The sequence below is a fragment of the Melozone crissalis genome, unplaced genomic scaffold, assembly GCF_028551555.1.
Source record: "Melozone crissalis strain CALT ecotype California unplaced genomic scaffold, PUWL_Pcris_2 ptg000198l_1, whole genome shotgun sequence".
Classification (NCBI taxonomy): Eukaryota; Metazoa; Chordata; class Aves; order Passeriformes; family Passerellidae; genus Melozone; species Melozone crissalis.
In genome coordinates, this window is record NW_026535962.1 from 1,019,167 (window position 1) to 1,031,452 (window position 12,286).

Consider the following 12,286-nt stretch of genomic DNA (forward strand, 5'->3'; position numbering starts at 1 on the left):
TTTAATGTTCACCTGGGCAGTGTGAGCTGGGAGGGGATGGATTTGATCTCAGGAGCTGCTTCGCTCCCAGCCTGACAGCGCCATGGGCTCCTGCAGGGACCCATCCACGGAGGCTGTGGGGCCAAGACAAAGGTGGTGCCCACCGTGACAGAGCCATTCCCTCCTAATGTGGGAGAAATGCGTAAAGAAAATGTGACAGGAGAGAAAGAGCCTGGCAGAGAGGGAGCCTGCAGGTAATGAAGTTAATTGGATATGCTGATTGGAATGGAATGTGCATGCAAGGTTTGTCATTAGCTTTCTCAGGGACACATCTGTGATTTAAAGGAAAGGCACCCAATGGGGTTCCTGTTGCACTTGAATTCTGAGGGGAGAATTCCCACGTGGAGCCCAGTCCCATCCTGCTGCTCCTGCCTGCAGGGAAGGCTGGATGGGGACCTGGGGAGGGATCCTGCAGGGGCCTGGAAACTTTTTGGGTAATAATTTACAGTTCCAGATGTGGATTCTCCCCTCCTGTAGGTTGCTGTGGGGGTCAGAGGATGCAGGACCAGGAGAATCATGCAGGGCCAGATTTCACTCCACTGCCATTCCAAAAATCAGCAAGTTCAGGCAGTGCCTGCTGCTCCTGGACCTGGAATCCTCTCAGGAGCCCCTCCAGTGCCTCCCTGGTGTTTCCACATGGAAACCAGAGTGCTTTGGGACCATGAGGCCCCTGCAGAGGTGTGGAGGAGTCAATGGTGGCCCTGCTGCAGGACCCAGGCTGGGCAATCAGCCCCTCATGCTTGGGCTTATTCAGCTGTTTTCTCTGGCACCAGGAATTCACCCTGAGTCAGCCTGCTGGAAACACCCCTAATGCAAACAGACAGGTAATTTAATCACGGAAAGTTCCTGCAAAGAGATTCGATGTCTCCTAATGGGAGCCTGCTGGGGGGAATGCAGGGCACTGCCTGGGCACAGCACCTGAGGGGAACTTTCCTGCACAAGGTGTGCTGGAGCTTCATGTCAGATTAGATCCGTGAGTGGCTCCTACACGCTGCCACAATGTGGTATTTGGCTAATCTCTGCTGATAAAGCCCAGCTTAGCCTGCAGCTGCATTGTGGGGGTATTAGAGAGCTCAGTGTGAGCTCTGCAGGGCTGCAGCTCCTGCGCCCAGCACAGCCTGCTCCTCCACCGGGCTGCCCTGCGAGCTGGGATGAGTTTGGATTTGCAGATTATGTCAGGAGGCACTTCTCAGCAGAGATCTGTAAACACCCAGCAGGAGGGACGGGCTGGATGTGGCCCGGGCAGCTCCTCGGGTCCCTGTCCGAGTGTGGCAGCCTGTGGTGTGTCCTCCTGGGCTCTGCTGTCCCTCTGATCCCGGGTTCCAGCTCCTGAGGTGCCTCTCCCATCCCTGTGCTCCCCTCTCCCCCAGGGCTGTGCTAGGCGAGCCCTGGATTGGGATGAGCCCTGGATTTGGGATAAACCCTGGATTTGGGATGAGCCCTGGATTTGGGATGAGCCCTGGATTGGGGGTGAGCCCTCAGTTTGGGGAAGAGCCCTGGATTGGATTTGGGGTGAGCCCTGGATTTGGGTGAGCCCCGGATTGGGGAAGAGCCCTGGATTGGATTTGGGGTGAGCCCTGGATTTGGGATGAGCCCGCAGGTGCAGGGCCGGTCCCACCCTGCGCTCCAGGGACAGTTCAGGAGCTGTGGCACGGCACCCACACGTGAGGCAGAGGGATGATTTCCCTCTCCAAACGCCAACAAGAGGCTTCCTGCTGGGTGAGATGATCCCTTTCTTCCTCCCCGGCCGCGGGAATCATCGCTCTCCTCTCTGACATCTTCATTCGTTGCCATGGAAACCGAGCCCTGAGCTGGAGATGCAGTGGAGCATCGCGGTGTCACTGGGTGCCCTCGGCCTGGGCTGTGGCCAGGGGGCTCTGGGGCTCCAACACCCACCCAGGGAGGGGCTCTGCTGTGCCCCCGCCCTGTGCCCTGGGCACAGAATCCCCGAGAGCCCCAGGGCTGCTCCCTGGCCATTGTGGGGGCAGGAGGGCACAGGCAGTGCCAGCACCCCGTGCTGTGCCCCAAAACTCCATCCCAGGCACCAAACCCATCCCAGACTCCCCTTCCAGGCACAGCTCCGAGCCCTCAGCCGGGCTGGAGGGGCACTCAGCGCTGCCTCCAGCCCCGAGCTGCAATTCCCAGTTGGAATTGGTCTGCACCAGCCTTGTCCAGTGGTATCTCTCTTTATTAGCCCCGTCTGACCTCATTACTAGAAAGAAGCTCAATTTAACGAGCTGCTGGTGCCCTGAGGGAACTCTGGAAAACAGTTGTTTTTCACAAAGGCTGCTGATCCTTCATGTCCGGGCTCCCATTCCTGTCTGGCCATTAATCAGCCCTTTGTACGGTGCTGGCTGTGGAGCCCTGGCAGCCCCCCGTTCCTGCTCTTTATTTCTGGGTGATTTCTGTCCCTCTGTCCCCGCTGCAGCGTGGGTGACTCAGGTGGCAGCACCCAGTAAGGCACTGGGCTCATACTGGTGTGGCTCTGCCTCTGATTCCTGGTATTTCACTGGGGCTGTGACAATCCTAATTCTCACAGGTGGAATTAAAGCAGGGTTTGACCTTCTGCCTTTTGGGGGATTTTGTTTTCTCTGACCTTCTGCCTTTTGGGGGATTTTGCATTCTGAAAATTCAGGGCTTTCGAGGCAGGCTTGGGCTGGCAGCTTAATCCTGCCAGGAGTTCTGTGCCTGGCTGTGGGTGTTCCACAGAGCACTCACATTCCCACCTGATGTTCCTCTATAGCACTGAACGCTCGGGAGGTAAAGGGGAAAGAGAGAAACGCAGGAAATGAATGTGTTTGTGTGTAGCCAACATGTCTGTGCATGGCAGGAGGCACCGGGGCTCCTTCCAAGGGGAGGATTTATTCGGAGAGGGTGCAGGGGAGCAGCTCTGCTCTCCTGGTATTCCCAGCTGGGGTGGCTCATTTCTCAGCTAAATCAAAGATTTTTAACAACCTGCTGTCTTAGCTCCCAGGAACAGAAAACAGAGCCAGCCCTTTCTGTGCCAGTCCTGCCTGTTCTGTAGGTTTGGCCTTGGGGTTTTCCTGCCTTTTGCTCCGTTATGCAGGAATACACTCCAAAGCAGGGAATTTCGGGGCGGCAGGTGGCATCTCTGGAATAAGGGGTTTGCCTAGGGCCGTGTTCCCTCTCCTGGAGGGGCAGCAGGGGCATCCTGGAAATTCCCAGCAATTCCCGACAATTCCCCGCAATTCCCGGCTCATTCCTGGCAATTCCCGGCAATTCTCGACACATCCTTGGCGCGTCCCCGCACATTTCCAGCACATTCCCGGCACATCCCAGCAATTCCCGGCTCATTTCTGGGACAATCCCGGCAATTCCCAGCGCATTCCGGTTAATTCCCGACACATTCCCGACACATCCCGGCTCATCCCCGGCAATTCCCGACACATTCCCGGGATATCCCGGCAATTCCCGGTACATTCTTGGAACATCCCCGGCTCATTCCCGGCAATTCCCGGCTCATCCCCGGCCCATCCCCGCTGTCGCTGCCCGCCCATGGCTCCCCCAGCCCCGTTCCCATCCCGCGGCTCCCCAAACGCGCAGATCCTGGTGGGAAAGGCAATGCCAGGAGTTTGTTTCTCCCGCTGCCCTCCCCGCGCACAGCCCCCGAGGCCATCAATTATTAACTCGGGCAAGAGAAGGCGGCGTTTCCTCCGCAGCAGCGGCTGCTGGCAGGGATGGGGCTTGTCACAGCCCGGGCAGGTTTTCCTGCGGGAGCAGGGCGGTGTTTGGGAGGGATGGAGGGATGCTTGGAGCGTGTGGTGCTGTGCCAGAGCTCTGCTCGCTCAGCACGACCGGCTGGGCTGGCCTTGCCTCGCTGAACCCTCCAGGCAGGAAAGTGACAGCAGCATCTCCGGGTTTTAAGCAGGGATGATGCTCCAGGAGGATTCCGTGGCAGGAGGAGGTGGTGGAGATTATCCAAGTGTCATTCTATAGGTGTCTGGAGAATTAAAATATACCTCTGCAGTAGCTTGGCTTTGCTGTTGGCTGTAGAGTTTTGTGGTCTCCTTTCAGGTTTATTTTAGAGAGAATCTTAAAAGTTTACAGTTTTCCTTCCCCCTGGATGGTCAATCATGGCTCGCTGGAGGTCTCTGTGCTCGCCTTGCAACCACAAAACTCTCTCATTATTTCTCCTGGAGTGGAGAAATCACACTGGCTGCAGTGGAGACAGAACCTTCACTCCAGCTCCTGCTCCCACCCTGCTCTGTCTGCAGTTCGGAGCTGAGATTTTTGGATTCATTCCTTTCCCTACCTTGCCCCCCTCCTCCCCTCATCCCAAAACAAGGGCAGGATTTGTCAGCTGCGAGTGCCCCTGACCTGTGCGTGTGTTTCGCCCTGCAGATCCGGGCGGACGGGCCGCCCCAGGGCGGGATCCAGTACGAGGTGGTGCCGGTGTTCAAGGACGGCAGCCCGGTGCTGCGGGACATGGCCTTCTCCACGGACCACAAGTACCTGTACGTCATGTCAGAGCGCCAGGTGAGTGCCTGCTGCCCTGCCCAGGGCATCCCTGCTCCCTCCCCTCGGCACTGCGCTCTGGAGATCAGCCCCGAGGGGCTGCATGGGGACACGGGCTTGGAGCGCCGGGAGCAGCTCGGGGTTTTGTGCCCCTGAGCAGAGATTGGCATCAATGGGGGAGAGCTGAACCTGCTTGTTCCTGGCTGGAAGTGATGGGAACTGGGCTGGTGTGGGGCTCTGAGCTGCTCCTGCCTCGGTCATGAACCACAGGGGTTCCTTGGTTATAAAGTTATTTGGAAACAGGGCAGAAATCTTTGAGAAGAGGGCAAAGTCTTCTCCCCACTGAAAGCCTCGAGTGAGTGAACCCCTGAGGCTGAGGAAGGCATTTTTTGCTTGTTGGAAACACTCAGGGACAGGCACTTGCATGAGCAGCCACAAATTTCAGATCCCATCCAGCTCAGGCTGGATAATGAGATCTGTGCAAACTTTGCAATTGAATTATTTTATTCAAATGTTAGTGTTTGGTCACTGTGCCGGAGCCACGTGCTGCCCGTGCTCCCAGCAGGGAGGAAAGGACCCAGTGTGGATCTCAAACAGTTGAGGAGGTGTTTTCATTTGGAGCAAAGTCCAGGGGGAATGCCTCTAACTCATCTTTTATGAGGCAAGAGCGTCTTAATATTCATCAAAGCGCTAATTTGCTTAATTGTGAAACAAAAAGATGTGAAGAGAATTAGCAAATAATAGAATATTCCTGGAACATTAATTCCATTTCCAGCCACAGCTCTGCCTTGGGGAGGCTCCAGGAGCTGGGGGCTGCTGCCTCTCATTCCTTGCAGGCTTTGCCACAGGATTTGCCTGTTGCCCTTGCAGCAATGCGTGCCCTGGGTCCCAAAATCCCAACATCCCATGCATATGGATCTGTCAGCTCCTGTGGTGACCCCAGTGCCCCCATCCTGCAGTGCGATAGGTCAGCAAAGCGCAGCCAAGGAGATATTGTTCCCTGGTCCTCTATAAAGGAGGCTGATGATTGAAAAGGGGAGGAGGGAGGTCCAGCAGCCCCGGAGGGCTGAGGGGCTGTAAATGGTGAGAGGAGCCCTCAGAAGGACTGAGAATACACAGCAAAAAACGGCCTCTGAGGGCTGGAAATGGAGAACAAACCAAGATTTGCCACAGCAGAATGCCACAGAGAGCAGCTGCTCCTGGCAGGGCTGTGCTGCAGTAAACCTGGGGGGAGGATTGCCCAGAGCTGGGGTTTGATATCTGAGACAGAACCAGGCCAGGGCTGTGTCCACACACAGCCCTGGAGAAATGGCTGGGGGTTGTGAATTCACCTGGGGAAGGTGCTGGGGGTTGTGAATTTACCTGGGGAAGGTGTTGGGGTTTTGTGAATTCACCTGAGGAAGGTGCTGGGGGTTGTGGAATTTACATGGGGAAGGTGCTGAGGTTTGTACAATTAACCTGGGGAAGGTGCTGAGGGTTGTGAATTCATCTGGTTTGTGCAATCACCTGCAGAAGGTGTTGGGGTTTGTGAATTCACCTGGGGAAGGTGTTGAGGGTTTGTGGAATTTACCTGGGAAAGGCGCTCCCCAACAGCTCCTGGCACCTCCTGAGCCGCTCTGGACATGGGGACAGCCCTGGGATGGGCTCTGAGGGCAGCTCCAGGCCTGGAGCTGTGGGGATGGGGCTGTGGGGATGGGGTTGTAGGGTTGGAGCTGTGGGGCTGGGGTTGTAGGGATGGAGCTGTGGAGATGCTTCCCACAAAGGATGGAGGGAGCTCCTGGGCACGGAGCCCAGCTCCCTTCTGTGCCGGCAGCAGGCAGGACCAGCTCAGTGCAGAACTGCAGGGAAAAGAGCCTCTCCCTGCTCAGCTCTGGAGCTGTGGCTGCAGGCACAGCCCTTCCCCATCCCCTGGCTCCTGTCCCAGCCCTGTCTGTGCTTTGCTCCAGTTTTTTCCTCCCTCTTTTTTCGAGCTCTCCCTGAGCCTTTCATGTCTCGCTGCCAACTCCTTCCAAAGCAGAATATTTGACATTTGATTTCACTCCCACAAAGCACAGAAGCAACAGTTGCACAGCCCGATCCGGGGGAGAGAGGAATAAAGAAACTTTGCTTCCAGGCACTCGGGGCTCTTGAACCACTCGGTTTAAGGGTGGTTATTAGGAGCTCTTTCAGGTTCCCTTCTCACAGCACCTGCTTTCAAACGCTCACAGGGGAAAGGAGAAGTGGCTCTGGCACTATTTAAAGCAGGAATTCATTGCTCAGCGTTGGTGGAGCAAACAAAGCCCATTTCTGCACACAGGCTGGGCAAGGCTGGGGAGAGCTGGATGAGGATGGAGATGGAGATGATGGAGATGATGGGGATGGAGATGGGGATGATGGAGATGATGGAGATGGGGATGATGGGGATGATGGAGATGATGGAGATGATGGGGATGGGTGGCATTGCAGGAGCTCTGTGGGGTCCCAGGGTGGGAATAGCACTGGGTCTGGCACGTGCTGGCAGAGTTAATCTCCCCAAAATCCCAATTTTTGGGTCCTGTCCCCAAATTCACCATGGGTTCTGTGGTGAGGGGACCAGCATGGTCACAGTGAGGGGACCATGGATCTTCTCAGCCGCTGCCCAGCGTGAACTGCTTTATTTTTAATAGAAAAATTCAATGAACAGTTTCTATCAGGAAAAAAAAAAACCACACAAAAAACCCACCAAAACTAAAATATTGAAGTGAAATTGGTCACGTTGCTGCTTCACTGGTGAGACGTGGGGTGCACCCAGGGCTGATCAAACAGCAGGTGAGGGGTTAATGGCAATTTTTCACAAATGTGGGGGCCACCAATGCCTCCTAATTTAAAAATCCCCATTTTGCCACAGAGTCTGTCACAGAGCCCTCACCAACAACCCCTGCACGTGCAGAAAATCTCTTCCACAGGGAAGGGCTGAGGCTCCCACAAGTGCTGCTGGCGCTGAGCAGGAGTGGCTCTGTACTTCAGCCCAGCAGCATCCATTGTCTGGCTGTCAGTTGGGTTTCCTCAGTGTGTGCAAGCTCCAGCCCCATCAATCCTGTGGGATGAGGGTGCTCTGGTGTCCCCAGGACTGCAGGAGCCCCCTCTGCTCCCCCAGGCAGGGCTGTGGGCATTGTGTAAGCATCAGCAAAACCGGGGCCAAAGATTTTCACAGCTCTGACAGAAGGAGGGATTTGGTTATTTTTAAGGCAGGAGTGAGAGGAGCTCAATCAAACCCAGGGCAGGGATTGCTGGCTCCAAAAGGTTTCAGCACCTAATCAAGGGCTGCAGACGTGGAATTTAAATCAGCAGGATGGAAATGGTGGCTGGGAGGAAGTTCCTGTGTTAGGGGTGAGGAAAACATCCCAGAGGGCCCTTTCCCCCCCAGCCTGGGCATCAGGGGCTCCTGGCAGGTGGGAGCTGCAGGGGCAGAGGAGTTGGTGCTGAGCAGGCTCTCCCTCTGCCCTCACTGCCTCCTCCCTGCCCAAAAACAACTGTGAATTTTCCATTCCTTATTTCCCAGCTCATGATGCCTCAGTTCTGGTGCTCCTCAGGTGAACCCCCAGGTGAGGTGAGGTGCTGGGGGAACAGCAGCACCTTCCTCAGCAGGCAGTGCCCAGGGTGCTGTAGGTGCAGAATTCACCTTGCAGAGCCGTCCTCCACCGTCCCTGCTGCCTCCATGCGCTCAGGAGCTGCTCCCAGCCCAGCCATGGTGAATTCAGGCACAGGGGAGGATTTCCCTGCTCTGAGGGGTGGAACAGAGCAGACTCCTGCTCTGGGAGCCTCAGCACTCCCCAGGCAGAGATGAGGGCCCAGAACCACCCCGTGAACACCAACAAACACAGCAGAGCCCCGAGGGAGCCCCTGCTGCTCCAGGCAGAGCTGGATGCGCCCTCTGCGGCTTTGGAGGGCACAGGTTTGTGTTCTTTGATGGAATCACAGAACCACAGACTGGTTTGGGTTGGGAGGGTTCAGATCTCATCTCATCCCGCCCCAGGTTGCTCCCAGCCCTGTCCAAACTGGCTTTGAACTCTGCAGGGATGGGGCAGCCCCAGCTCCTCCTCCTTTATTCCCAACCTGTTGCTTTTCCACCGGCTGAACTCCCCCTCCCTCTCCACATCCATCACTGAGGCTTTAGGTAAAGAAATTGTCCTTTAGCCTGCTCTGGGAGCAGTGAAATATTTGCTTTGCAAGTGCCCCTGTGCCAGGAGCTGCAGCTCTCCAGGGATAATTTGTTGTGCATTCCTCTGCCCTGTAACCCCCAGAGGCTTCAGTCCTGTGCGAACTGCTTTGCTTTGCTTTGGGATGAATTTTCTGGATGCTGAGGGAGGGGGAGGCAGACAGGAGCTGCCCAGATGATTTAGGAGAGATTGGATTGGAGTGAGGGCTGAGAAAAACAGGGGAGCCCATCAGTCCTGGAGCCTGAGCAGGGCTGTAAATACCGATGGTGTCCTGAGGAGAACTGAGAAAACATGATAAAAAATGCACGAGGCGTGGATAAAAGGGTCTGCAGTCATCAGGAGGGAAAAAAAAAATGAACTGATTAAATTTTTAACTACATTATCTGCTAGTTGAACAGCCAGTTAGCTGGACATAATGTCGGCAAACTTTGAGCGCTGGGAGAAGGGCTCAGCTGGATCCCACCAGAGGTGTCCAAAATCCTTTCTCCCCTGAGAGTCCCTCCACCTGCTCATGGGCTGGGACAGAGAGGAGCTGGATGGGCACAGGAGCCCCTGGAGAGGAAGGGCTGTGTGTGCACAGCTCCTCCTCCACCCTCCCAAAATTCCTGACCTCAATTAGGAATAATTAAGAAATCCCGCTAAAAGCTTGTCTGCTCTCATTAACAATACCTGGCTGCCAGGGAGGATGTGTTAATTACCATGATTGCCCAAAAAGCCGAGCCCGGGCAGGTGGGGCCCTGCTGGGCTCCTGCTGCCAGCACATTTGTCAGCCCTGCTGGGGCTCACCTGTCCCAGAGCTCCCCAGCCCCAGGGATGTCTGTCCAGACCCAAAATAAACGCAGACAGCTCCTGAGAGGTGAGGAACCCTTGGAGAATGAACTTTGCTGGGAGAAGGGCTGGGGGAGGCGTTGGTGTGAGCGGGGGTCAGTGGGTTTGTTTTTCCTGCATGAGTTATGTCGCAGACATTGCCCGTGCGGTTGTTCCTTTCAAGTGCTGCCTGCCTTTGCCTGCAGTTTGTTTGTTTTGCTTTGGTTTTTTCTTTGTATTAGGGCTGTTTCTTCCCCTGCCAGTCACAGCCACAGGGTTCCCACGTGTTTGCTTCGGCATTTGCTTCCCTTTCCAATTCCTCCCCTTCCACAGAGCCATTGTTTCATTTCCATTCCAGCCACCACAGTCCTGAGGTATTTCTAGAATTTCCCTTACGGGCACAGAGCCTCAGCTCCCCAGGGCTGCAGGGTCTGCAAAGGAGCTCTGACGTCCCTCCAAATTTGATGCCACCACCCCTGCTCCATCCTGAGGGAAGCTGAGGCCATGGTCTCCCAGAATTTTTTGGGTTGGAAAGGACCTTAAAGCTCATCCACTGGAAGTGGACAGGGACACCTCCCAGTCCAGCTCTATGGGTGATGCTGGTTTTCAAGGCTGGGTTTGGAATGCTGCAGGATTTCCTGTCTGGATGGACAGACAGACAGACCCAGGTCCTCCTTACCAGCAATAAAAGGAGAGAGCTGTGTTCCCAGGGGGCAAAAGGCCTTGAAGGAGAGATCTGAAATACCACACTCAGTGCTCAGTGATGAGATTTAAAAGCAAATTTGGATTATTTTTCCCTTTTAAAGTTCCCCTCGTCCCCCATTCCCTGCTCCTGGAATAGTTTGTGGAGAGGAGTTTGGGGGTACTGAGCCAGCGAGGCTGGGAATTGCTCACATCAGGCTCCAGCAGAAAGGAAACATAACTCACAATATGCTGAGGGGAGCTCTGAAATTGCACAAATTATTCTATTTTATACTTTAATTAGTTCGAATTAGCAGTGGGAATAGATGCATAAAATGATCCAGCGAAGGGTGAAATGGAAAAAGGGCTGCAGTGTGGAGGATCCTTTATTGTGGTGGGGTTTGTGCACTCACAGTGCAGGAGCTGCTCCTGCTGGATCCCTCCATCCCCCTCACCCCTGGCAGTGCTTCCCTCACCCCTGGCAGTGTCCCAGCCAGGCTGGACAGGGTTTGGGACAGTGGCAGGTGGCATGGTGGCACTGGAAGGTGACCTCATGGCAGGGGTGGCACTGGAGGGGGTTTGAGATCCTTTCCAACCCAAACCATTCGTGGGTCTGACTCTGCCAAGTTCAAGCTCTGTCCTGCAGTGTTTCCCTTGGATCAGGCTTTGCCTGGTCTCCTCAAAAGTCTGGGGCACTTTGCTGGTGGCAGTGTGGGCTGGGGGTGCAGCTGAGACTCCCCCCCAGGATTGCCCTCTCCAGGCTTCCAGCTCCTGCTTGGACTCAGTCTGAGGCTCAAAGGGGCAGAAGGATTTCAGAGAGTTCAAATCCACCCTGACTCTTAAAGCCTTTGCCTTTTTCTCCTTTTCCCCTGAACATGCTGAAAAATGCCCCCAGATGAGGTGGAGCTTGACTCAGGCTCCTGCAGGCTCCAGATTGGTTGAAAATGATGGATGTGCCCCAGGGAAAGTGGCTGGAATGGCCTTGCAAGCTGGGACTAAATATAAAAGTTAATACTGGTTGTAAAGCAGGAAAAAAACAACTTTTTGTGAGGTTTGCTCTTGCTCTCCCTCCTCCTCCTCCACTGGAAAAATATTTCCCATTATAACTTTGCTGTGGCAAGAAGTGTTGATATTTTCTGGAGGGAGGTGCATGGATTTCACAGGGATGTTCCTGGAGAACACAGTCAGCACCCAAATGGAAATCCTGAGCACCAACCTTGGGGCAGATCCTGACTTTGTAAACAAGAACCCCTCTGGCCTTGGGTGTCCCTCTGTCCCCAAGGTCCCTCCAGCCCCATCCCTGTGCTGTTCCAGGGAGCCATTTGATAACTGTGGCATTTCTGCCTGATGCTGGGGAGGGGAGGGAGCCCCATCAATAACCCTGTATTTATTTGAGCAGCGAGCAGGAATGTGCCTGGCAGACTAAACACTGCCTGCTCCCCCTGCCCCAGCCCTGCCCAGGGCCCTGCCAAGAGTGCTGGGGGCCAGACAGACAGGGGGAGCAGCAATCCCGGCCTGGAGCTTTCTGTGTGGGTGTTAAAGAAATTATTTTTATTGTAATCAAGCCTGGAACGTGCTGCTCACACAGGGGGATTGTTGTTTTCCCTCTTCATTTTCCGTCTGCCTTTTCCACCGGTTTCTCTGCAGTAGCCCCCACCAGGCTGTGAAGGTTTGGCTCTCCACTCCCAGATTTGGGAGATGGAGCAGCAATATCAGTTTTTAGATCAGGATTGAAGCAGAGAGATGTGACCTGTCCTAAGTGACACAGGAAATCTGGGAAAGCCCCCCAGACCCTCAGCTCCACAGCCATTCCTTTCTCCTGCCCAGGCTGATGCTCCAACGAGCAGAAGGAGGGAAGAGAAGGCCCTGGGTGTGGTTTGCAGTGCCAGGTTGTTTATAAAGACCCATAAATCCAGGCATCACCTTCCCAACTGCAGCTACTCCTGTGCACTCCTTGGAGTGAGCTTTTGGAATGGGTAAATGCCCATGAAAAGCTGATCCCAGTGCACCAGTGCTGGTTCTCCCTTTCAAACTGCTGGGCAGGGCAGCACGGGGGGCTGCAGGACCTGCAGAGCCCACTCTGGCTTGGCAGGGCTCCAGAGATG

At 55.0% G+C, this 12,286-nt stretch overlaps 1 protein-coding gene across 1 annotated transcript in view; it reads left to right on the forward strand.

Annotated features, from left to right (window-relative positions):
* PLXNA2 (plexin A2) overlaps positions 1 to 12,286 on the forward strand; it is a 129,459-nt gene that overhangs the window by 42,036 nt on the left and 75,137 nt on the right. The window contains exon 4 of the mRNA XM_054293915.1: positions 4,402 to 4,536. Within this exon, the coding sequence (XP_054149890.1) occupies positions 4,402 to 4,536 (135 nt within the window). The remainder of the gene's footprint in view (positions 1 to 4,401; positions 4,537 to 12,286) is intronic.